Source organism: Eutrigla gurnardus (assembly GCF_963514095.1).
Source record: "Eutrigla gurnardus genome assembly, chromosome: 2".
Classification (NCBI taxonomy): Eukaryota; Metazoa; Chordata; class Actinopteri; order Perciformes; family Triglidae; genus Eutrigla; species Eutrigla gurnardus.
Genome location: NC_139916.1, coordinates 12,289,610 through 12,316,541, shown reverse-complemented (window position 1 = coordinate 12,316,541; position 26,932 = coordinate 12,289,610). Strand labels below are relative to the sequence as shown.

The following is a 26,932-nucleotide window of genomic DNA, read 5'->3' as shown; positions in this document are numbered from 1 at the left end:
GTGCGAGACACTTGGGAAAATAAACGTTTTATCCCGTTTGAATTGTACTCTGAATGACACATACGACGTTTGTTCAGTTAAAATATAACTTTGATATCAAGAAACATGCAGTTTGTCATAGTATAATGTATTTAACGTGACACCACTCAGTGGACTACAACTCTCGTCTCATGCAATGTACGTCACCAAACTTGGCTCGCTAGCTAGCGAGGTAACTAAGGTATTCCATGCACATTATTACATATTCTAACGTTATCGTACCTGATGTGTGTATCCGTTGACTCTTTTTGTTCACGTGAGTTCATCCCGGTACGAAACACGAAAGCGTCGTTGCTTCAGCGGAGAGGTGAAAGTGGGACGTCACTTGCGCGACTTTTCGTCGTGTAGTCTTTCTAATTACGTATTTTCACGGTTTCAGAGTGTTACAGTTATACGACAAAATGCAACTTTTGCCACGCAAAATTATCTTCTAAAAATGACAAACTGTGTAGTTCAATGTGTATTTGACGCAATTTAAACGGGATAAAAATAAATATGTCTGGCCATTGACTGCTGTAGGCTACATCTGGTCCCATCCATGGTGTTCCACCGCAAGAGGCGTGGCCTCCCATCAGTAAATCATCCCAATTAAAAGCATAAATTCTAAGAATTTAAAATCAAATTGAAATAATCACCAAATTTGAAGTTACACGATTTTCACTGGACAAGAAGAATATGGAAACATTTTATCTGAAAAGTAGGCTTAATTGTCTGAGATGGAGTGGAAAACAAATATAAAGTTACATAAAATGGTAATACTCAAGTGAAATATAAATAGCTCACATTTGTACATCATATTACTCTTTTTTTTAAAGGGTAAAAGCGTAGGATACAACATAATCAAGTTGTAAAAATCATTGTTAATTGTCAAAATACACTCATTCATCTACAGTACATAGACATAGGCTCCTAACATTACACACAAAGAAAAGGAATCATACAGTTAATAATTGAAATAGCTTTATTTTCAACCGTTCACATCACGTTTTCCCCAACCATTAACTTAAAAAAGCAACATGACAGACTTAGGCCCAACCCTTTTCCCAAGATGACATTAATTCATTTATAAATAAAATAAAAAAATAACAATCAAATTTTCTTCATAAAACTGGAAATCTAGCATTTGGCCACAGCGTGGCAGCATGGAACTCTCGAATTTCATCTGAAGTGAGTGACTAAAGTTAGAAGAATGCAGTCGTACCGGCCTACACCTACAGCAGGTGTTTCAGTGTGTACACATAATATAGAGGAGAACAAATCTATCTTCACACCCTTTAGACACAATGACCTTTGGAATGCATATATAAGGACTTGACTCCATAAACGCAATCCAGCTACTATTTTGGCAGAATCTTATGCTTTGGACATACAGTACTATAATTTCACACGGGCCATTTTGCTACTTGAAAGCAACAAGTAATTTAAATAAATATGCACTCCATGTTAAATATCAGATAACTTATATTAAATGCCAACTCAAAAACAAAACATTTATTTTCCCGAATTAAGTGTTTTTTTTTTAAATTATCATTATTATAACAGCAACCAGGTCTTTTTTTATTTTAGGACCTAACTTGAAGAATTACTGGCAACGATCGTTATTAAACAGGATACAATAGTTTGTTTTATTGCCACATTCTGCAGTTGATGAAACTACGTCTTTTCAGAGGCAAACCAGACAAAATGCACAGATTACAATATGTCTTACTATATATCACTCACTACTTCTCTAAATAAATATTCCTGTTACAACTAATCAATGATGCTGAAAGACATTGTTTATATATATATTAAAGAAACAATGTCTTTCAGCATCACCAGACTGCTGTCTGTTATGTAAAGAAATACCTTCTCAAATGTAAATTATATCTTCACAGATTCTGAGCATCATGAGCACATGTAGCAGCTTTTGTTTGATGAACTGTATTATTTTCACAGTAGTCTTGTGCGTATTGAACCAGTTTGAGTTCAGCAATCACGTCCAGGTGCAGTGAAACGGAAAAAGTTTAGTCTCCTCACGTCAGACGGATTTCAACGTCACCCAAACGCAACATTTGAGAAGGATTTCTACATGACTTCACAAACATAAATAAAGCAAATATCTTGATCCCTTAAATTTGACTTAAATACCTTAAATACAAATATTAGTTATCACATAATAAAATGGTTTATATTCAGACTGACATGCGTTACCTATTATAGTGTGTCCTGTTATTAATGAGGCCCCGCAAGAAAAAAAAAAAAAAACATCGTGGAGGAGATGGCTCTCTTGCAGAAATAAACCTGAGACGGTGAACCATTTCATCGTATTAACCAAACCATTCACTCCGACATTCGACAGCACTTCCGTGTACCGTGCATTGAACTTGATTCTGCCCTCGTGTCTCAACAGGAGTATTCCCTTACAGTCACTCCTATACATCTCCTCATAACTGTTTTTCTTTTAACTCCGTTGCTGTAAAAAAAGAGAGTTCATGCCAGAAGAGACTGCCGAGGTCGTTTTCCAGACCAAAACGCTGGGCTGGTAAAAAGTGGTGCGTCTGCTTTGGCACTTTTTCTTGTGCTTTTAGCTCATCCAGTGCCTTCTGATCCTCCTTTGCTACATGTTTGCAAACCCACAGATAACAGTGGAGTTTAAACTTGTCTATCGTCGCCGCGGTCCAAAACTCCACAAAACCCCTTTATGGTGCGCTCTGCTGTTAAAAATATATATTTATCTAATGTAGATAGTAAAAAGTACACAGGATGGATTCAATGTACCCTAAAAATAATACAAAACCTCCAGAGCACCGAAACAGCATCAGAGCATCATAAAGGGAGGCTGGTAGTGTTGGCGTGCAGCTTCTTCTTCGGACTCCGCTGGTAAAAGAGAGGTCATTTGTCGGCCGCGGCCGCCGCAGCCATCGGGGTCCGCATGGTCCCGCGTGCCGTGGCTGCCAGCTCCTCGATCTCCACGTTCAGTCGCCTGATCACCCACTCCATGGCTTCACGGCCCTGATGAAGAGTAAACAGACCATTAGAGGGATTATAAAGGGGGGATTACATTACATGCTTAATTAAGGCCTTTAAGAACGACCTGTTAAGATAAGAGAGCAGCACTTCCCAAGAGGGTCACGGGATTATTTAAGGGATAAAGGGTTCGGTTTCAAAGAAAGTGCTTGTGGGATTGTCTCTTGACGGAGCAATGGGACAGATTTTAGAGATTAGAAAGAATCCAGGGTTTGAACTTCTCTCTCAAGCTCTTTCATTTTTTACAGAACATTTGAATCACATTTCCCTATTCAAAGTGCAACATCATAAATCCTTTTGAGGAAAGACTCTCTGTAAGTATTCACTCCTTTCAACCTCAATTTGCACATTGATTATCAATACATACTAACAACGTTTCTATTCATGTTTGTGAACGATGCCTGGTGCAGAGCGTTCATAATGCTGACGTTATGATGACGTTGCTGAGGAGACCTTACTTTGAGACGTTACTTTGAGACAATCTTTAAGGTTTATTTGTGTGTGCGCGTTATCCTTGTTTGAATGATTATTGTGTTTTTTCCCCACTCTTATACGTCTCTGAATATATATATATATATATATATATATATATATATATATATATATATATATATATATATATATATATACACACACACACACACACACATTTATATATAAACATATATATATTTCCATTATTTCTAAGTTTTGTGTTTTGTTCTTGTGACATATTGAATATTTTTCAAAGTTCCGTGGATTCTATTCATCAAATGAAACAATCAGAAAAAGGTTATAAATTGAACTGTTTACAACATGGATTCATTTTAAGAGATCACAACCTATAACAGATTAGGAACCACTGAAATAAATGCATAGAGAAAAGAAAAGTCTAGATATTTAGTTTAATATTTGTCATATTGGTAACAGCTGGAAGTAGCCTGAATAAGCCGGCTAGCAAGAAGCAATTTCATTGGCTGCTGGCTGCATTTGCAAAGGCAACTCCCCGCCAGACACGCCTTCTCCCATCCGTCAACGGCCATGTACAGTCTGTATGCGCCCCGAGGGTTCTCTTACCTTTCCAGCGTTAGCAGAGATGCTGCTGGCCATAACGCCTTCCAAGTAACTGCTGAGACTGACTCCTTTTACAGAGATGATCGCCTCCTGGGTCAGTATCGTTCTAATAAAAAAAAAATTAGAAAAATCATGGTCAAATGTGTAGAATGCTTTGTAAATTCCGGATTCATGAGGATTATTTAAAAATCCCTTCTATGTTAAAAAAAAACAAATACAAAACGTACTTCTCCTGGTCCTCGGGGTGTGGTTTGTACGTTAGCTTCTCATCCACCGACACCATGTTCGTGAAACTGATCTGCAGAGAAAACATCACAAGAGACAAAGGAGTTAATGTCAAGATAAGTACAGTATTCACAGGTCTCAAAGCAGCTTTATGAACTTTCATGGTTGAAACGTTGACAGAAACATCGCTGGGGTTATCGACCGGTGGAACAACCAAGACTTCATTCCAGAGATGTTTCACCGTTTCACACACGGAGGTTTGCACACGCTCAGACAAACGGAAAGAACAAAACAGTGGATGGAGGCAGGTTTATGGGTGTTTTTGGTTGACACACCCAGCATAGAGTGTGAACAAATGTAAGGGTTATATAAGCCATGGTTACATCTCATCACGGTACTCACATTTGAGGACTTGAGTTCGAAAGTCTTCTCTTTGGGGTCCACAACCGAGTGCTCCTGAATGTATGTGTATGACCGTGAGATACCAATGATCTGAGGACAAAAGACAGTAAGCTATAATTAAAACTCAAATTAACTGCTAAAACCGTTACTTCATCAATGTTTGATTGACTTATTTATTTTTATCCCCTCTGTGGATGGGCAACCTAAAATTACAATTTCATTTCACTTTTCTTTAGATTTTTTTTGAGCTGCAATGCAATATGGGAGTTTTTCTGTCCTTTAGCAAGAGATATTTTAAGCGTAGAATGATTCATATTCTTGTGTTTTAAGATTCATGTTCATAATTGTAAGGTTCCTATTTTACTTTGATAGACAGGATGTCACAGGAAGACGTCTTCATGAGACACACACACACACGCACGCACGCACACACGCACACACACACGCACACACACACACACGCACACACGCACAGGCTCAGGAGTGATTTGCTTTGAGACAATCTGATTAGGGGTTACGCTAATATGCTACCAATCACTGAGAAAATCCGTGTCGTAGACTGACCTTGGAGTTAAAGGGTCTATTCATAGATGTCACCGACTACAACCCCGACCTCCAGACATGCAAGCAAAGGTCAAGGCTAAAGAACGGCAGCTGATTATCCCGTGTTTACATAAAACACGATGTTCTCTTCTCCAGCCTTATCGTTCGTGAATTCAGTATGTCAAGTTCAAGGGACATGTTGCAGAAATAACGAGTCATCCGTCACTGACTCTTCATTCTAGTCGTGACCTGGAGTTTGCCAGCCGAGCAGAGAGAGAGAGAGAGCGAGACGGAAAGTTACATCACATGCTGTGAGGGGTTACATCTCAGAGATGACAGGAATGGCCCCGCCGTGTCCAGTACAACACGAGCCGTGGCACAAAGCCATGAGCTCGGCCTCCGGGCTCCATTCAGCAACCGGGTCTGGTGCTACTCCCTCTGTGCACAGAAATAGCCTCGCAGGTTCAGGTCACCCTCACTGTCTGGAAAGCATTAACCTGCACTCATCTCTGGAACATAGCAGACTCGGGCTATAACTGGATTATTGCGTCTTGTTTTAGGGTCTCTTTAAGTCATTTTCCACCACAGCATGGAGAATATGATGCGTTTTGTTAGCTATGTTTACAAGACTCTTCTCATCGAGGGTCTTGATAAAAGATGCTATGATTAAAGAGGAGCAGTCGGACCACGAGCACTGACATGCCGGGTCTGGGTCACGCTTTTCTCTATTCAGAGTCACATGTGTAGATTTTAGGTGTGACCGAAGCTGTTAAATTACAAGGTTGTCAGCGAGAAAAATATTTGACAACAAGGTTAGGCGGCAGGTTATGAAACTTACAGATTTCACGATGGATGGAAGGCCCCACTCTGTGCTGAGCAGTCTTTGACTGTGGAGGCGTCCCTGTTTGTCGACGGCCCTGTCCAAAACATCCACACCAATCACGCTGGGGTTCATGGGGTTGGGATACTTCTGCATGGCGGCCTTGGTCACCGTCTCCCAAGGATGGCTGGTGAAGGAAACAAAAATATTATTCAAGCATTGAAACAACAAACAAAAAATACACACACTAATGAATACACTCACAATCTGGTGGTGAGTTTCAATGTTTAACTTTAGGATCCAAAGTCACAAAAAAGTGCGATATCCAACCAAACTTTTACTTTTCACCATCAAAAACTCAAAAGCCTCCATTGTTAGTTTGTATCTAATTAAGTACTTTCCATCATAGTAATACTGAATTACTGTAGGCTACTTTTTGCGGAAAGCTGTTATGATTTTACATACAACATATAAGATCACCTACAACTACTACTACCAACAGTCAAATGCTAATAATTACACATGAATGCCTCTGAGGCAATAAGCCGTTAACATATTAGAACATTCCACTTATGGGGGCTATTGTTTGCACAAATCAGTTTTAACTTTAATACTAGTGCATTTTGCTAATAATACCTATAATAATAGGCAAATTTTCCTTAGGTGGAATGTTAAATGCAGGACCTATGGATGAGTAAATATTCATTTTTTTCACTTTCACAAGGATCTAAACATTTTCACCACTGCTTATATGACATTATTAACTAATTAAAACAAACTTTTTGCTAAACTCAAACGGATGTTTTAAAACAAACAAAATCAGGGGAAAAAACAACGTTCAGTCTCATTAGTTATCAGCTTTACTTATTTATTTGCCGTAAAGCAAAGCTGAGTCGAACGGCGTGCTTGACGGTTGCCACAGAGACGCGGCAACGCGCTGACGTAAGACACTGACGCAATCCGGCACAGACCGGCAAAAAGAGAAATATAGGGGAAAGGTTGCGCGCTTGGAAGGGGGGGACAAAATTACGCAATGACTGCAACCTGTCGTGATGTCACCTTTGATACGATTTTATTGTTACGTTAGTGACGATGTTTCGTTAAAAGAAATGTTTCGTTAAAAGAAAAAAGGCACCGACTGCTTTTACATGCGCGGAATAATATCGCCATGCAGCCTTAGTAACGATGCTAAAGTTAGCTTAACACTACTAGCTATTGACATCAAAGTAAATTCTAATTTCCTAATTGAAGTTTGCTGTTATGAACCATGCGTGTGTGTGTGTGTCGTTTAACGGATTAAACACGAAGACAGCTGGCGTTAGCTGCCCCGACAATGAAACTGTCTTGACAGCCGGAGCATCTCTAAACACACGACGACACGAAAGGTTAGTTATTTAGCTAAATATACGTACTTGAATATGTGCTCTGATGCCCAGATCTTCATGGTTGGACCTTAACTAAGCTGACAGATGCTGCTGAAGGTGGCGATGAGCCGGAGTCGAGCTGCCGATGGTGATGAGCCGGTAGGACTGACTGGAAACCGGAGAGAACCACGTTCAAAGACAAGCGCAGGTCCTCCCCTCCCACTGTCGAGCAGCGGTCACGTGGGGACTGTTAGCTACGCACTTCCGGTAGTGTCCATGCCGCATGACTCCACACTGTGGCGTTGGGGACTCTGAATGAAAAATCCTTAATAGGTAAACTCGACAATGAATAAATACACACACACACACACACACACACACACACACACACACACACACACACACACACACACACACACACATCTCAATCCACGATTAAGCAAATATAATAGGCATTGCTCTGAAAATAAACTGCTTCATGCAATATTTAATGCCTTTTTTTTTACTACTCTTAGCAGCTGTTCACACCTGCCCGAAGAGTTATTTCATTATTATAGAAACCAACCTTGATGACATTTTTTTAATAGATTTTTTAATTTTTTTCTTGTGAATTAGTTATTAAAAAAATTATAATTTTACCTTTAAAAGATAATGAGCGGGTTGGAGGTAGACATTGCATCATTCTAATTAAGGGGTGACAACTCACTGAAGAACTGGTCTACTGAAAGCTGTCTGTTGAGTAAGTGCTGAGTTTGCTTATTACGCTGTTTAACAGGTTATGTTTAGGTTATGTAAGAGTTATCATTATACGTGATGCAACATTGTTAATGCTACCTGACTGTCAGGATAAAGTGAGTAGGCAAAAGTCATAGCTTTTTTTTTTTTTTTTACATATTTTGTAGCATATTAACCCAATCTACTGCTGTACTTGAAGCTTTTTTTTACCCTTTGTGCTCTCATAACCAACTTGTAACTTCCATGAGGCAATCCTGTGTTTGTCACCATGACCTACATGCACATGTGGGTTAGTATTATCTCCTTTAGTCCTATTTATGAGTCTAGTCTTCTTAAGTGCAGCAGCGAAGACATCTCCACGCCATGTTGGGCTTATCTCTCAGAGTGCAGACACCGCGGTCGTATTAATGTGTAATCTCCGTGTCCCAGACTCGTAACAGTTGGAGGAAACTGTGTGAAAGTGTCACTGTGCTGTCAGAGTAATGTCCGTCACTGCAACCCAGTTTAGTTGTGTGTAAGTTCAAATGACAAAACTGACTGATATTGTAATGGATGTACCCTCAAGAAGAAATCGACACTCTTTTTGTGACTGTTTTTATTACCGTCATAACTTTGATATAAAACAATTAATGCAAAATTTAATAAAGGACCAAAAGAAAAACATATTGGACAATTTAACAATTTAATTCTAATGGCTGTGGATTATATAGAGCTGGGACAACATAACTTTTCCATACTGTATAGACATGAAACACATCTAAAAATGTTTTATAATCAAATAAATAACTTCTGAAAGACATATAAGCATATATTTTATTTGCAGAATACAAAATAAAGACAATAAGCACTATTGTTTAAAATTGTGCATCAACTTTTATCAAGTAAATGCTGTCTAAATCAACCATAGGCATAAATGAAACTACAAACTAAAAGTTCCTTTTCAGTTTTCCACATCCTTCCACCAAGTTGTCAAACTTGCACATCACACTACACTTCTACTCATCCACGGTGTCTTTGTCTGCTTCCGTCACTGACTCCAGCCGAGACGGACCCTTTGTTGCCGCCGATGATGATGAGGGTCCCTCCTCCTCTTCTTCGTCCTCTACTTCATAATCCAGATCAGCTGTGGCGTCTTGATACTGCTGGTACTCCGACACCAGGTCGTTGAGGTTGCTCTCGGCCTCCGTGAACTCCATCTCATCCATCCCTTCTCCCGTGTACCAGTGGAGGAAAGCCTTCCGTCTGAACATCACGGAGAACTGCTCGCCCACGCGGCGGAATATCTCCTGAATGGCCGTGTTGTTGCCAATGAACGTGGAGGCCATTTTGAGGCCAGGGGGTGGGATGTCGCACACGGCAACCTTGCAGTTGTGGGGGATCCAGTCCACAAAGTAGTTGCTGTGTTTCTGCTGCATCGCCAGCATCTGCTCGTCCACCTCTTTGGTGGACATCCGTCCACGGAAGATGCCGGCGACCGTGAGGTAGCGCCCCCGCCTTGGGTCGCACGCCGTCATCATGTTGCGGGCGTCGAACATCTGCTGGGTGAGCTCCGGCACCGTGAGGGCCCGGTACTGCTGGCTGCCGCGGGCCGTCAGGGGGGCGAAGCCCGGCATGAAGAAGTGGAGGCGAGGGAATGGGATCATGTTGACCGCCAGCTTCCTCAGGTCGGCGTTCAGCTGGCCGGGGAACCTCAGGGAGGTCGTGACCCCGCTCATGGTCATACAGACCAAGTGGTTGAGGTCGCCGTAGGTCGGCGTGGTCAGTTTCAGCGTGCGGAAACAGATGTCGTAGAGGGCCTCGTTGTCGATGCAGTAGGTGGCGTCCGTGCCCTCCAGGAGCTGGTGGATGGACAGCGTGGCGTTGTAGGGCTCCACCACCGTGTCGGAGACTTTAGGGGAGGGCATGACGCTGAAGGTGTTCAGGATGCGGTCGGGGTACTCTTCCTGGATCTTGTTGATGATGAGGGTTCCCATGCCAGAGCCGGTGCCGCCCCCCAGCGAGTGAACCATCTGGAAGCCCTGCAGGCAATCGCAGCTTTCACTCTCGTTCCTCACTCTGTCGATCACCTGCTCCACCAGCTCGGCTCCCTCCGTGTAGTGGCCCTTCGCCCAGTTGTTCCCGGCTCCAGAGTTCCCTAAATACAATGATCTCACTTGTCAATAGAGTTGCTGGAGGGGAACAAGACTTTTCATTTAGATTCTCCACGTAATGACTAAGGGTGGGAATCACACGAGTAACTCACGATACGATAATATCACGATATTTTGCCCACGATAACGATGATATCACGATACTGTGATGCTGCGATACACGATATATTGCAAGAAATCATCTACGATATGTATCATATCTGTGTATCTGAAGGAGAAAAATACCAGTGAAAAGGCAAAAGCAGGAATTAATCGTATACTGTGTTTATTCGCTGCATTGTGGTGTTAGTATCACAGAATGTGTGAAACAAAGTGCAGAGTCTTATCTTAGTCCCTCTTTAACACACACAGACTGAACACGTCAGATATCTGTCTCACCGTGGATGAAGTTGTCCGGCCTAAAGAGGGCTCCGATGCGGCTTCCTCTCACGCTGTCCATTGTACCGGGCTCCAGGTCCACCAGCAGGGCCCTGGGGACATATTTACCACCTGCAGACACAATGGAAATTAATGGACTAATGGGCCTATATGTCAAAGTTTTAAAAACGTGATTATTTTAAAAGAGGAATTTGAAGAGTCACGTCTCTATTACCATGAGCCTCGTTGAAGTAGACGTTGACCCTCTCCAGCTGGAGGTCGCTGTCTCCCGTGTAGTTGCCGTTTGCGTTGAGCCCATGTTCTTCACTGATCACCTCCCAAAACTAGAGAGTCAACGCCAAAGAGGGAACTCATTATTGTAACATCAGCAGTGTTTCTGAAAGACGCCAATTATTGTTCAGGGTTTGTATACGGGTGCTAGAAATCCTTGAACACCCTTGAATTTTAGTGTGGTGTTTTCCTGGTTTGAAAAGTGCTTGGATTTAGAATAAAGTGCTTGAAAGTGCTTGAAATGTATGTTCTACGTGATGATATATATGATATAAGAAGATCTCCATATTTGAGGAAACAGCAAAACAGCATTTTCTGACTGATGATGAACAGATGATCAAAATAGTTTATGATTATATTTCTTTTTCTCTTTGCACATTTAAAATGCCTCCATTGTAAGAGCATTAATCTCGCTCTTGTTCTGACCAGATTAAGAATCTGTGCTCCGATAAAAGGTGAAAGATGCAGAATAATAACTTGCTTCACTCTTACACTGATGTGTCTTCACACTGTGTTACATTAGCTGCATTATCTGGTGGTTCCTCTCTCTTGTTTTGTGTTAGCGTGATAAAAATGTCCCACCCATCACCAGTCCCGCGTTTCCCTTATCTTTCCCCGTAGTGCTTGACAGGGTGCAGCCTGTGTCACTCACAACTGTTGATGGCACCAAGCGAAGGAACGGTGCATGTCAAAAATATGTGGCACAATTCAGAATTTTTTTTAAATAATTGTGTGTATATATATATATATATATATATATATATATATAAAATAGGAAAAAAATTACTTTAAAACATTTACTTAGAAAAAACACTGGTAATTATTCTTACAAACAGCGCCTTCTATCATCCACATTCATAACAGTGGAGAGGGTTTTTTTATTATTAGAATATTATTATTATTACCTTAGAGCCGATCTGGTTGCCACATTGTCCGATTTGCAGATGCACAATTTCACGCATGGTGATCGGGCTACAGTACACGGAGCAGCTGAGGGTCTCTGATAGGCGTCCGTCCTCTAACCCGTCTTTTATACAGAAACCAGGAATGATGTCATCGGTGATGTCAGGGAGGCACCACACTCAAAAACATACGAGGGGCCCCGGAGACACTGAAAACTCTTAGAATCCTTATAAATAAACATATTTCTTTTTTAATATGAGGGGGGTTGCCATACTTCTACGTCTTCCAATATGCTGCCATATATTTATATGTGTCATTTTGTTTGTACACTGTATTGTATGTTAAGGATGCAATAAAATATTTATAATAAAACCATTCAATTGCATTTTAAACAATTATTAATAACTGAAAAGGCATATGGTAATTCCTATTGTGTAAAACGGCAACCTGGTGAAAGAACATAATTTGAAGAACATGTCTGTTGTTAGTATATCAAAAATGTACGATCAGCTGTTGCAGAAGAAAACGATGCACGTTTAAACACTGATGCTGTATCAGCTATTTGTGACTAAAACACATCCCTAAGCCGCACCAGCCTCCAAAACCAGGCAGGAAGTGGAGGGAAGATGAATGGAAGTAGTGCGTTTCTCTGGCCAGCGTCAGATAACACCCATTTGGTTAACCACATTAATATCATTATGCTGTACACACACACACACACACACACACACACACACACACACACACACACACACACACACACACACACACACACACACACACACACACACACACACACACACACACACTAAACATGTGTTTCTACTGTATATCTCTGACAGGAATGAATATAGTTTGAAATGACAAAACATGCAGAAACATTTTTAATGTGACTTTTCACAACTGGATTTTGATGTTTCCACATTTTGGACGGACTGAACTGACAGTTTTCCTCACCTTCTAATTGTGCAATTAGAATGGAGAAAGAAATAGCTGCTGTTAGCAGTTTGTGTATGCGCGATGCTGCCATCTAGAGGACGTTCACAGGCATGACATGATAAAAGAGTATTTATTGGCAAATTGATTTAAATAGAACATTTCCTTCCACGTGTAAGGATTTAGACACAAGTCCACCTCTCCCTCTTCTTAGCCTTTTGCATCCAACATGTGACTGAAGGGGCTGATAACGATTGTCTGATGGGGGCTCCAATTATTACATTTTAGGTTAAGTAATAAGTGAGCCTTAGCAGGATAATTAGACAAGTAATTATTAAGCCCTAAATTTCAAGCAGCAACGTTGTCCTTATATTTTTAGAAATCGTCTCCGCCACCCCCCTAAAAAAAATATATATATTCTATATTTTTGATATGTCATAAAGTACAGGTTTACCAGGACAAGGTGTATCTGTTGACAAGCAATCCAAATACATGAATGTTGTAGTTATTTGTCATCTTCATACATCCTAGCCTGTACATACATTGAAGTGTTTCCCCTCTAATTCTTGCCTTACCTTTGTTTTGAACACACACTTAATTGCCGTATACTTGTTTTCTCTTTTCCCTTTCTAAAGTGTGCTGAAACACCGAGGCACATTCCTTGCATGTGGAAAATTGACGGTAAACCTGTTTTCTGATTCTGCTTCTCTGTTGCTCTCGCAGACAGAAACATGTATACATACAGGTTCAGTGTTATCACAGGTACACCACCATGCTTGTTTGGGTATGCCAGATAGTGAGGCCTTATTTAAAGAAGGTGTAGTCAGTATAACGTTTATGTTTAGATCCCCTTTAACTTGCATTACTTCTTTTACTCCTTCAGTCGTCTGTTGGGGTTCATTAGAGAGACACAGTAGCATTTTAGTTGTCATTGATGACCTTTATGTGTTTTGCCCTGAGCTTCTTTCCCTTGCCTTTTGACGTAATTGTGAAGGGTGGTGTTTTTGTGTGCGTGTGTGTCTGCTTCATACAGTATGTATGTGCGTGTGTGTGTGTGTGTGTGTGTGTATGATCATTGTTTGCATGCATGTAAATAAAATCAAGATCACCACAAGGCGACTTTAGCTGACAGAAACATTCGTCATTGCATTAAAAAATATAATTTCAATAATGCTATGGCCGTTCTGAATAACTTGCCTTTGCGGTTTAAAATGAGCTTGTGTTCTTTTTCATGGTGAGGATGTGTAATCTTTGTTTTAATTATGTTTAACATCCGTATGTAAACTTTAAGTCAGTAGTTATTGAAACTCAGCTAAAAGACCACACAGGCACATCTAATCATTTTGCTTTTAAATATTCTAAAACTTTTTTTTAAATGATAAATTAGAAAATATACTAGAAACCACTTTTTAATCACAACTTAAACTCTAATTATTTGCTATTATTGCTACTTAAAGTATATGATGGAATGTACTGTCTTTCTAAAAACAATGTGTATTGTTATAAAGGTTTTCAGGGTTATTGATTAATGCCTTTTGGGTGAACAAGTTGATAATCATTTTTGCTTCAAAGAGGGCGCCTCTCCCCTTCTGTACCTCTGCTTCATGACGCTCCGGGCAATCATGTGATCCGACCCTGCTTCATTCCAGATGCGTCAAGCTGCAGCGAGGAAGCAACAGGAAGTACTCTAATCCGAACTTCAAACTAAAAGTACAACATTCCTCTCACCTGGTTGAGAAAGGGGAAGTGTTAAGTTGTTTTGATTGTGGTTTTATGTCTATTCATCCCTTTTCCCCCTGAGGTATAAATATTTTTAATTGATGTGTGTGAAATCATAATTGTTTCTTGTGACAGGGACATTAAAAAAACAAGCAATGTAGTTGTTATCTTTAATTACAGCTCCATGTTAAAATAACAGTATGCTACTTAGGAGTAGCCAACTCACAACACATTATTATCATAACAATGTTTTGTGAGCGTAATTTGATCAGTAATTATTTTTTTTGCTTTTTTTCTACCTCTATAGTTGTTGTATTATAAGTTTAGGTTGGTGTAACGTTTTTGTTAAATGACACATGTCACTTTATAATTGAACTGATATAATTGATTCATATTTAGACACAACAACAACGGTCGTTGGTGCACAATTTGTCCATACATTACTTTGTACTTCAAAACAAATCAAGTTCTTGTATTGAGGAATCCACTGGATTATATTTCACGTAGCGGAGTAGAAAGCAACCAAGTTGCCTATATTTGCAAAAGCGCTGCAGTTTAGTAAAGTTTGGAGCTAATAATAATTTACTAAAGTATGTACTTGTATGTAAAGTACTCCATGATGCAATTTAATTGTTATGTGAGGGCCGTTAGATGGAGGGGAAAGAAGAAAGGCAAAAGTCTCTGGCTCAAATTAAGTTTGAGAGAAATATAATTGTGTTGAAACGAACAACTCAGACATCTTAAATATAACAAGGTCTCCATGAATATGTGATACTTTATCAACTATAAAAACATGTGTCGGCGTACGTGCAAATGTATTACATATAAATCAAGCTTGATCCCTACCACCGTATGAGTGTTGAATCTAAAGAGCTACTGCTTCAGGTCTCCATGGTCCTCTGATCAGGGTTGGTTGGTTGTTTCTCGGTCTGCGCTTAAGACAATAGGAGACTATGCTTTTGAGCTTAAACGTCAGAGCTCTCTCCCATTGGACTTGATCTCTGGACACTTTTAAAATGCAGCTCAAGACCCATTAGCTCAAACTTGCATTTGTTTATTTGAAAAAAATCAATTGGTGCCTTTTATGCTATTGTTTTAACTTGATGTCTGCATTCTGTGTTTGTTTGTATTTTACTTGCTATATTGTCTTTTTTTTCAGAAGTACTTTGGGAAGTCTCTAATAATCTATTATTGTTATTATTATTAGTATTATTATTATTATTATAAATGCTGATATTATTATTATTATCATCATCATTATTATCATTAGTATTTATATTATAATCATAATATTCACCATTATTATTCTTATCATCATCATTATTATCATCCTCATCATTATTATCATCATCATCATCATCATTATTATTATCATAATATTCAACATTATTATCACTATTATTATTATCATAATATTCCTCATTATTATCACTATTATTATTATTATTATCATAATCATTATTATCATTATTATTACTATCATAATATTCATAATTATTATCACCATTATTATCATCACCATCATCATTATTATTATCATCATTCTTATTATCGTCATAATCATCATTTTCATCATCCTCATCATTATTATTATCATCATCATCATCATTTTTATTATCATAATATGCATCATTATTATCACTAGTATTATTATTATTATCATCATCATTATTAGCATTGTTATTATCATTTTATTCATCATTATTATCATTGTCGTTTTGGGATAAAGTGTCCACGGAGGGCTTTATTGTGAAAGTTTAAACCGGAAATGGAAATTCTCGTCACGCGACGCTTGACCGCCGTTCTTCGTTCCCAGGGTTCCGTGAGAGCCGTTTGCCCCACCCCACCTCTTCAACGCTATCTATCTCTATGTACAATTCTCAGAGAGAAAAGGGGGCAAAATAATTCAGAGTTACACCGCAAAGAAACGATTCTCACTTCCCCGACCGGCTCGCCGGAGCAGACGGGCCTCTCGGGCGGTTAACAAAAAAAGAAAAGAAATAATGAAAATAAAAATGTCTCGCCGTCGGACCAGTGATTGAAAACACCGCGGTGCGTTCATGTATCATGCACATGTAACCACAATCTACCGTACGGATTCAAAGGGAATACAAAAAAGACTTGACAGCGGGCAGTACCTGCGCCAAACGGGAAAATAACGGAGGACTTTTCTTTTCTTTTTTCTTTTTCACGATTATCGCCCGGATATCGCGTTATATTCAAGGACATCCAACTGCCAACAAAAAAAAAACAGCAAAAAAAAAGAAAAAAAAAAAAAAAGAAACTGCCTTTTGTTCGCGTGGAGAAGCTTTCCGATGTGAGGAGAAATACAAATTAACGTTACAGAGAAGAGAAGACTGAGAAGAAGAGGCCCTTTTCTCTCTTTTTTTTTGGTTGGTCTTGGTCAAACCCCTCCGAGCAACCAGCGTCTGTTGACGGGGAGAGGAAATCATTTTGACATCAGCTAAAAATAATAATAACCCGGGATATTATTGATAAGCTTGCTAAGCCCAACGACGAGCCGCCTCCTCCAGAAAACGGTGTATAATGTGACGGATTGGAAAAGACGGTTGTGATAAGAGAGAAGAAGAAGCTCCGGTTGGAAGCCCGATGATTCACATGCCGTCATCTTAAGGAGGGAATATTTATTATTTTTTATTTTTATTCTTTTCTCCCCCCCTCCTCACTCACCTGGAGATGTGCTTTGGTTAAGTGGATCGCGATCAAACCCTTTAAAAAATAACCCCAAATATATATTTAAAGGGGAGGGGGTGGAAATGAATTGAATGGCAGTGAGAGGAATCTGCCGAAGATGGGCTCCGGAGGAGACATTTGCTAAGAAAATTAAACACAACATGGAGAAGAATATATGTTAAATAAGATTTTTTTTATTATTATTATTTCCCGAGGAAACCGACGTGTCCGTTGCAAGGCTGGAGATTTAAACATCCACTGTGACATCGGCGTTGATGACTTCATGACTGCGGATTTACAGTGAAAAAAAACCCACAAGAATCGAGCCGTCTGAGAGGGCGGCATCGTTGCTCTGCTATTTTTATTTATTTATGTTTTATGGAGTGATCTTGTTGCCAGTAAATAGCCACATCCATCCATATTGTGCCAAAAAAGGCCGGTGAAGCCACCACCACCGTCTACTACCTGACACATCCTCGTTTCATCTGGCAACATAAATGTCACCCATTTTGAGCCAGGTGTTCCTGTTGGGCCAGTCTAGGAATTTAAGCATTGATTGATTATCTTCTGATCAACCCCCCTTCCTCCCTCCCTCCCTCCCTCCCTCCTTCCTTCCTTCCTTCCTTCCTTCCTACACCTACCTACCCACCCACCCAACCACCCTGCCTCCCCCCCACCCCACCCTTGAACCTATCACTGGGTTTTTTGGGAAGATGGGCTGTCTTGGCAATAGTAAGACCGAAGACCAACGCAATGAGGAGAAGGCACAGAGGGAAGCCAACAAAAAGATAGAAAAGCAGCTCCAAAAAGACAAACAGATGTACCGGGCCACTCACCGGCTACTACTATTAGGTAGGTTTATTTGGTTTTTAAATCACAATGTTCACCTGTTTGTGCAAATAGCTTGATGGAACCCATTTAACAGTGAGGCACCACATTATGATGCAATGACGCGATGACACTCCACCACCAGTTTACGCCGTCTTGACACAAGACGGTTGGAAAGCAGGCCTGTCTGCTGCATTTATGGGTCATTATGGAGCATGGTTGCAAAATATGAGGGACGTTGAGGGGGGACACACACACACACACACACACACACACACACACACACACACACACACACACACACCAATAGGCAACATTAGTGTTGTGTTTGCTGTGTTGCAGATTCACCTTGAGTCGTTTCGGCCTTTGAGTCTGTGTCTTTCAGACCGCTCGACTTTTTATTTTTCTCCCCAGCAGCTGCTCTGGGGAATTTATATTCCAATTCAGTGGTTAGAAAGAGAGAAAAAAAAACTCTTACTATTGTTAGTTTGATGAAGCTATTTGTGGCTTTATCACCCAGGCCTCCGTTGTCACAATACGGTCTGGACCTCAAGGCCACGGCCAGTAAACCCCCGCCAAGCCTCTCTCTCTCTCTCGCTCTCGTATGGAGAGCAAATTAGGATGACTATTAGGATTACAGTCTTCCCCCTTTTTGAAAGACTGCACTGTTCGCTCCTCGTCTGAAGTTGATCCTAGAAAGGCTTTACACCTACACCCAGGCTCTAGATTCTAGAGTATCTCCTTGTGTTGTAGCCGGGCTTCCTTCATTTTCATTGTTCAGATTTACGGAGAGATATCTAGATTCTTAAAAGTACTTATCAGGCCTTAATGACACCTCACTGCAGCCAACAGAGGATCTTCTAAGCTACTGTCCAGTACGTTGGACAGATTCTTCCCGTCCTCGTCCCCTCTCACATCTGGAAGGTGGAAGGAATCCTCAAAATGCTTTTAACTTTAATGAGCAACTGAAAGTCCCGCATTCAGCCTCTGAGCTGAAAGTAAAGAAAAGTACTCGAAAACGTGATTTCACTGGTAAAGCATTTTCACTGTTAATGGATAACTTTACCTCGAAGACAAAAAGTTTAGAGAAATCTGTTTTAAACATTTTATAATGTTTGTCGTTGTTGTCAGGCTTCACAAGCTAAAAAGGGCGGGAACTCCTGGTTTCATCTTAAGCCAGGCGTTAAAATCTCAATCTGAAGACTAACTGCGAGTAAACTTAGACACCTTAAATCTTTTTATCCTTAAAACCTTCCAGATCCAGTTAAAAATCACACAAGCGAGTTTTGTTCATAACGAATACATTTTGTTTGTCCTCTCTCTGCTTTCAGGAGCCGGTGAATCCGGGAAAAGCACGATAGTCAAACAGATGCGAATATTGCATGTCAACGGCTTCAATGCAGAGTAAGTGCTGTTTTTTTAAATTCTGTATGTTATCTTGTGAAACATACACAAACACACACACACACAAACACACACACACACACACACACACACACACACACACACACACACACACACACACACACACAAACACACACTCCATCACTAAAACACTGCAGGCCCATTTTTTGGTGTTTTTTGACAGAATGGGAGAGAAAACGATCATTGGAGATGATTGGGCGATACCTTCCAGGATCAGATATGGAGATATTATATATAGTCGGTTGGTTTGGAACTTTATTGTCAACGAGGTGTAGAAGCGATTTACACACAACAAAAGGGGGGATTAATAAAGATGGCCGACCGGACAAACGTCAGCTGTTATGAATCACCGGATAGAAAATGAATCGGCAACTGTTATTGTTTGTTTGATTGTTAAAGCTCTTTGGCGTTTTGGAGTGTTGGTCGGACAAAACGAGCCATTTGAGGAACTTGTTGTTTTAACGTAATATAATTTTTAGTTGGCTAAAGAAATATTTTGTAGCTTTGGAGTTGCTTTGAGTTGTCAGTAGAACCAAACACAGCATGATTCCCTTCTTCTTCTTGTTCTTAAAGTTTGAGAGAAGAGAAGTAGCTTTTCTTGTGTAATGTGACATTGATGTATATTTGTAGTATTATCAGGAAACTTGCATTAATAGTCATAAAAGCATCTTAATCGGCACCTGGTTGGTTGAAAACTCTGTTTACCCGTCTATGTAGCACGGAGGGATTGACTGTTTTAAAATAAACAAGCTTTCCAATACAACACTAATGTCAAATGTTTTGGACAGATTTCTTTAGTTTTTTTGGGATGTTTTGGCGTAAATAAAAACCTTGTAACACAAGAAGAATGCTTTATCTGTCCCAGGTTTTCATGGAAACATTGCCTCGGGTGCTTTTGTCTCGTGAATTTCCTAAAACGCGAATCCCAAGTCGATGCGATGGAAACAATAGTCACATTTTTCTATTCTTGATCATCCGTTTCCTAGAAAGGGGTTTTGAGGTTGGAGCACCATCATGTGCTTATTTTTTGGGTCCGACCGATCCAGACTCTACTCGCCCCCCTTTGAGCCCGGGAAGGTTTCACCTTGCTGGGGTTTGCCTCTGGGTGCAGGGTATGAGGAGGAGGGACGAGGGTGAAAGGGGCATTGTTTTTTGTTTTTTCGCTTTAATTTTTTTGCGGAGGTTCAAGTGTGAAGAATCTATCACTTCTTTTTCATCAATCTGAATGAAATAAAGGTCACAAACATCTCTTGCTGGAAACCAAGAGCATCAAGGCCCCTCATCTGTCTTTTAAGCATCTCTTTAATTGATGATTAATTTCATTATTTCATTATTGATAAATCTGCTGATTATTTCCTCAATCATCACCCCTCCCCATATTCAGGTAACCATCATAAAAAAGCAAAGAAAAGCAGGATTTATTCACCTTTTGAAGAAGCTGAAAACCAAAATGTTCTGTCAGTCTACTAAGTCAACCATCTGAACTTTCCCCAACTTTATCCCCAAAACATGGCAGCGTTGTGTGACTCTATGAAGGTTTTAAGTGTGGTATTCGGGTTGCTTGATGATTTTCTATGCTACCTAGTTGTTTCTTCAGTTTCCTCTAAAGGTGGAAATATCTTCTGAAAGCTCCAATCTTCTTAAAGCATGGCTATCGGATGTCACAATGAATAATTTGTCTATGGTTTATTGTTATTAATAAACATTATTCTTAATGTTGTTATGTGTTGAACACCAACCTGTCAATGGGACTAGAAAGTAGAAATTACCCTCCTGGCTATAATCTCATGTATTTACATGTAAATTTACATTAATATGTATTTTCCCATTTCAAATAAGTGTCACCTATTATAATAATAGTCATAATAATTAACCAAAATTCTCACGTACAAAGAGCGAATGGTCTCGAGGAAGTATAAATAGAATTTTAAGGCTAAAACTTTGTTGTCAAAGGTTAAGTAACTTTATCACTTAAAACAGAGCTCCATGCTTTTAACTTGAAATCGTTCCGTGCCAAACCAGAGCGTTCCAGGCGGCTGTAACATCCTGCACCGTGCACTCGGACATAACGCACGTGGGCATGCTAGCGTGGCTCTGGCACACAGAGATTTGTTTTGTTGCCGCATTCAAAAAGAAAAATCTCGCCATGCAGGAGCCCGATTGCGTAAACAGCTCCGAGGTCGTTTCATTTGAGGAATTTCAGTATCTTGACTTTCCGATTGTCACGCTTGTCTTTTGTCTGGTTTCTGAAAGACCTGTGTGATGTTCGACCTTTAACTGCTGCTATCAGCCAAGCCCACCGATTGCATGAACTCTGTATTTGTCTTTTTACGACAATAAATGGACAAAACGCGGAGCGTATCGTTTATTTGCTAATACTTTGGATCCTACTTTGTGCTGATGTTAGATGAGTTAATATTGGACTTAAAAAGCACCTCTAAATGCACAGTAACGGAGCGTGTTACGTGTTATTTTGGGTCTGCTGTTCTCATTTGCTTTCAGCAAGTACCTCAAACTCAGGCGTTGCACTTGGTCAGCAAAAATAAAGGTATCTGTGCATCTGGAGCAGCCATAATACTGATGTCTGATATAATTCACCTCCAGGCTGAAAAAGAGGAGTTATGTTACACAGCAAATCCCCAAGCCATAGTTGGAACGCAACATTTAAAAATAGATCAAAAATCTTATTTTTCCCATATATTTGATCTATTTTGGATTTACAGCTGATACTTTTTGTTCACCACCAAGCCGTAAACAATCACATTTCTTGGAGTATTTACGCAAATTGTCAGACTGTATATATATATATATTATGTATTATAATGCTGAATTGTGTTTTTCTTTGTTGTATTTTGTTTTTCTTTGTCCCAAAAATAACATAAACCTTTCTTGTTCCTCGCAGGGAGAAAAAGCAGAAAATTCACGACATTAAAAACAACATTAAAGAAGCTTTAGAGGTAAGACGTTTTTTCTTATCGCTCATTTTGAATGCAACTTTCCCGCCACATTCAGAGCAATGATTGACAAGGACGTGATAAAACTAAGCAATGATGTCAGGCAATGAAATAACTTTCTTTGAATGTATAATACTGATTAATGAACTTTAACTTCAAAACGATCATGAAATGAAGCTCAATACGATGTGTCGTGAAAAAGAGCTTTATGACGTAGACGGGTTGAATATTAACTCTTCTTTTGTTCCCACCATCCAGACTATCGTGGCTGCCATGGCAACGCTCACACCGCCATGCAAGTTAGCCTGTCCTGCAAACCAATCCCGTATCGATTATGTAATCCAGAAGGATTTTGAATTTCCTTCGGTAAGTTGCACTTTTTTTCCTCATTGGGATCTATTTATTCTCTTCTTTTTTTGTTTTGTTCCTTTTTTCAACTGCAAGTCCCGTTTAATACCCAGAACCCTCTCCGTCTGATGTTATCTGGAGGTCAATGCATGCATGGCATCCTCAAAGTATTACATGTGTTACCGGAGGCGGTATTTGGCAACAGCTTTGATAATCAACTAATTATTTGAAAGGAAGTGCCAAAACTTTGGTGGTTCCATGACGGTGTCATTTATTAATTTGGATTATTATTTATTACGTCTAATGTCATCCGTGATATTAAATATGTTCTGGACTGTCGGTTGGAAACAAAACACTGCATGCATTTTTCACAATTTATTTGACATAAAATAGAACATACAGTCTGTTTGTGGAAATAATCAATTAATTCAAGCCGTAATGTTGCTAAAAAAATTAAATCAAGACTTTAAATAGACTTAATCACAGTCTGGTTTGACTGTGTACTATTTTCTTTGTAAGATATCAACACACACACACACACACACACACACACACACACACACACACACACACACACACACACACACACACACACACACACACACACACACACTGCCTGTCAGGTCTCCTGGCGAGGTGTGCTGTAGGTGAGTCCGGTCCCTCCCACGGAGGCCTTCACTAGTCCGCCTGGTGTGTTTGCACAGTGATTCAGCAATTAAGCATCTGTGCTTCCTCTTGGGAGGAGGTTGATTGAATGAGCCTCTCTCACCTGAGACATCCACGGGCGCCCATTAACACTATTTGTCTGTAATAACCCTAAATGTGTCTAGAGGGACCCGTCCTCCAGAAACCCAGGCTCAGTGGGATTCCCCCCCCGAGCTGCAGTCTGCTCCCGGCAGCCTCTCAGAGTCTCGCTGCTTTTCAAAAATGGCAATCAGACTATAACCAATCATGATGAAAAGTTCTCGATTTGAACTGAAACAATCGGCCAAATAATTGATGGGTTAATTATAGTACAATCATAGTGAACGCTTACTCATTTAAGCCTTTTTTATAGCAAAAATGTTGTTGCTATTTTCTCTTTATATCTTTATATTTTGTGGTTTTGGGCTGTTGGTCAAACCCAACAAGACATTTGATCATGTTGTGCTTTAGGAAATTGTGATTAATTGATAATGTAAAAAGGAGTTACAACTCTGTTTTTCAAAGTAAAGCATTGTAATTTTCTATATATTTTAGCATAATCAAAAGCACCAGCAGTCCAATATACCCCCAACATATCGAACTCAGATTTTGATCGGACACTTTGATCCGGTCTGAGGTTTTGTTGATGTGGGGCGTGGAGGGTTAAAGCAGGGTCACAGTTGTTATTTTAATTGGGTGACGTCGGCATGGCGATGCGTCGGCTACCAGCAGCGAGCAGTTTGGCTTTTCAATTCTCACCAAATGAATCGGTGGTTGTTCAGAGAAAGAAAATACAGTTGAAGACTATTTTATAGCTTCTCCTCCTCCTCCTCCTCCCCTCCTCTTCCCCCCCTCGCCTTAGGGCCTACTGGAAACCAGTTGAACTGGTTTACTCTGCCTTTAGCAGAGGAGGGCGAGAGGCAGAGAAAATAAGCACACAAGGCCTGGACTGAAGTCTTGATTTCCTTTCAGTAATCAATCAGTAATCCTTGTAGTTATTATTCACAAAAAAAGTTCCTCCTAAAATGTTAATAATGAAATTAGTCACGCCCTAATGAGAGTTAAAAAAATGTTACTGAGGTTATTTGCTCAGACCAATCACTGCCTACTCAATTAAATTTTGTTTACCATAAATATTTCAATATCACAAATTGGCACTTTTTTTTTTTTTTTTTACAACAAATGAAAGCCTCTGTTGTATAAAACAATCTCTGAATTGGATCAGGAGAAACAAAACGTCACTAAGAGCAGCGACAGACGTGGAGTAGATGTTGTATAAACAGAGACGCTCTCTGAGCCCACCAAGTCTCCAGCGCTGCTTCAACACCGACGCCACGTTGTTCAAGATTACCAAAGATTACACATTTTAAAGATTCCTACGTCTGAAAGAGTGAGAAATCATGATATTTGCACCAAAAACAAAAATAGTATTTGCAATTGTAATCGAGTACAATATAAGTATATATATATATATATATATATATAAATATATATATATATATATATATATGTAGATATATGATATAGAAACGGACTAAACAGTTGACCTTCGCCTGTCTGTCTGTCTGTCTGTCTGTCTGTCTGTCTGTCTGTCTGTCTGGTTTATGAATCTGGTGGTTCAGTGGTTTCTCTTTCCATTGAGCTGAAAAAGAGAAATCACAACTCTCTGGTTTACGAGCAAATTAGACATTTGGTGCTCTTCACTCCATGTGATTTGTTTGCTGTCCTAGTTCTCGTTTTCAGTCGTATTTCCTGTTCTCTTGTGATTTTTATTTTTTTATATCATTGCGTGGTTAGTATCAGTGGAAGTATTTGATTATGATATAAATGAAGAATAGTATTTTAGTGTTTTCATTTGAAAAATCGCTTTTTTGTCGATGGATTAATCAATTTACCAACAAAATATTTCAGCTTAAAATAGAACCGAATCAACAAATTTGAAAACTTGATTCATAGAAAATGAATCTGTACACTATTTTCAGATTCTCGGTTTATGCTTCCATCATTCTCAATAGTGTTGGATTTGCTGTTTTTCTTTGTTTATGGGATTTTTTTACCTGGATACTTTTGGGGTTTTACACTTTTAAGTTCATTATTTAGACCAAACAATGACATGGCAAACAAAAATCTGCATAATGAATGAAGTCATTTATAACTTCCTAGCACACTGATCTGGAGTCTGTAGTTCACCTGGGAAGCTTTTGGTCTGATTGGTCTCTTTGATGTGTCTTAGTTTTAGCTAGAATCTCACTTCAAACTGTCAGGTGTTTTTTTTTTGAGGAAATAAAGTTTTTCCTGCTAATCTGCAAAATTGGTGTTGGGGAGATGGAGATGGTGGTGGGGAGATGGAGATGGTGGTGGGGAGATGGGCCACTGTGCACTGACAGCCGAGCCTTGTGTCCGTACAGAGCTCTCTGTTACTTTTCATGAACTCGCTGAACTCGCTCTGTTTCCTGCCTCTGTCAGAGCCGGTTCATTTCTCCCAGACCGGCTTTCAGCTGCAGACAACCCCCCCCCCCTAAAAGATTTGGATGAAGATACCACCCGGCACCGGCTTGTTGCTATATCACCATTGTAACATCATAGCACCGGCTTGTTGCTACATCACGATTGTAGCATCATAGCACTGGCTTGTTGCTACATCACCATCATAGCATCGTAGCACCGGCTTTTTGCTACATCACCATAGTAGCATTGTAGCACCGGCTTGTTGCTACATCAACATAGTAGCATTGTAGCACCGGCTTGTTGCTACATCACCACCATAGCATCGTAGCACCGTAGCATTGTAGCTCCGTCTCGTAGCACCAGCTTGTTGCTACATCAGCATCGTAGCATCGTAGCACCGGCTTGTTGCTACGTCACCATTCACTAAATGTGTGGAGCCAGTTATTTTCCTTAAATATTAATCTGCTGATTGTTTCACACATTCAGAAATCTGTTTTTTTGTTTTGTTTTTTGATTCCGACCAACGGTACAGAAGCCAAAGAGATTCAGTTTACCATCATGTAAGACGAATAAGAGCAACCAGATCCTGACTTTTGAGGATTTACTTCGGTTAACTTCTGATTAACAGTTAAACCCGTTGGTGAAGTTGCCTCTTCTCACTTTAGCGCCGTCTGACTCTGCGAGCAGCTCGTTCGTTTAGCAAACACTACGTAAGATAACAACTTGCACTTTCTCTGACAGCGCTTCTTCTTTTCTCGCCTCTTCCCCCTGGAAAACCCAGAGAAATAAAAAAAAAAAGAAGAAAAATAATTGCCACACACACACACACACACACACACACACACACACACACACACACACACACACACACACACACACACACACACACACACAGACACACACACACACACACACAATCATCCTTGAGCTGTTTTTGTGATATCATATCTTTATTTCAGGCTTCCTAAAGCGAGAGCCTGCCTTGGCAGGTATTTGTAGTTTGGT

General features: G+C 39.9%; 3 protein-coding genes across 3 annotated transcripts in view; 1 reads left to right on the top strand and 2 right to left on the bottom strand.

Annotated features, from left to right (window-relative positions):
• Positions 1–1,836: 1,836 nt before the first annotated feature.
• LOC311025615 (PRELI domain containing protein 3B-like) lies at positions 1,837–7,698 on the bottom strand. Its single transcript, XM_084028589.1, has 6 exons — positions 7,504–7,698; positions 6,110–6,278; positions 4,729–4,818; positions 4,329–4,399; positions 4,105–4,207; positions 1,837–3,033 (listed from the first exon to the last, which is right to left on the bottom strand). The coding sequence occupies exons 1-6, from the start codon at positions 7,533–7,535 to the stop codon at positions 2,914–2,916; spliced, it is 585 nt and encodes a 194-aa protein (XP_083884715.1). The 5' UTR covers positions 7,536–7,698; the 3' UTR covers positions 1,837–2,913.
• A 1,287-nt stretch (positions 7,699–8,985) lies between these two features.
• On the bottom strand, positions 8,986–11,965 carry tubb1 (tubulin, beta 1 class VI). The gene is made up of 4 exons (XM_084028556.1): positions 11,894–11,965; positions 10,933–11,041; positions 10,719–10,829; positions 8,986–10,324 (listed from the first exon to the last, which is right to left on the bottom strand). Exons 1-4 carry the CDS (start codon positions 11,948–11,950, stop codon positions 9,186–9,188), a joined length of 1,416 nt encoding a protein of 471 aa, XP_083884682.1. The 5' UTR covers positions 11,951–11,965; the 3' UTR covers positions 8,986–9,185.
• A 4,423-nt stretch (positions 11,966–16,388) lies between these two features.
• The window catches only part of LOC311025604 (guanine nucleotide-binding protein G(s) subunit alpha-like), a 26,124-nt gene continuing 15,580 nt past the window's right edge, over positions 16,389–26,932 (top strand). Inside the window, exons 1-4 of the mRNA XM_084028577.1 lie at positions 16,389–18,092; positions 19,400–19,472; positions 22,396–22,450; positions 22,706–22,813. Coding sequence (XP_083884703.1) covers positions 17,954–18,092; positions 19,400–19,472; positions 22,396–22,450; positions 22,706–22,813 — 375 coding nt within the window. The 5' untranslated portion in view covers positions 16,389–17,953. The remainder of the gene's footprint in view (positions 18,093–19,399; positions 19,473–22,395; positions 22,451–22,705; positions 22,814–26,932) is intronic.

Bases quoted from the DNA above. Each gene is read 5' to 3' on its own strand.
- LOC311025615 (XM_084028589.1), bottom strand. From the start codon at position 7,535: ATGAAGATCTGGGCATCAGAGCACATATTCAA. The intron at 4,819-6,109 runs GTAAGTTTCATA...TTTTGTCCTCAG, and splicing joins TTCCATCCATCGTGAAATCT to ATCATTGGTATCTCACGGTC. The intron at 4,400-4,728 runs GTGAGTACCGTG...TTTTCTCTGCAG, and splicing joins TCGAACTCAAGTCCTCAAAT to ATCAGTTTCACGAACATGGT.
- tubb1 (XM_084028556.1), bottom strand. From the start codon at position 11,950: ATGCGTGAAATTGTGCATCTGCAAATCGGACAATGTGGCAACCAGATC. The intron at 10,830-10,932 runs GTAATAGAGACG...TTGTGTCTGCAG, and splicing joins CTACTTCAACGAGGCTCATG to GTGGTAAATATGTCCCCAGG. The intron at 10,325-10,718 runs GTGAGACAGATA...CATTGTATTTAG, and splicing joins GCCGGACAACTTCATCCACG to GGAACTCTGGAGCCGGGAAC.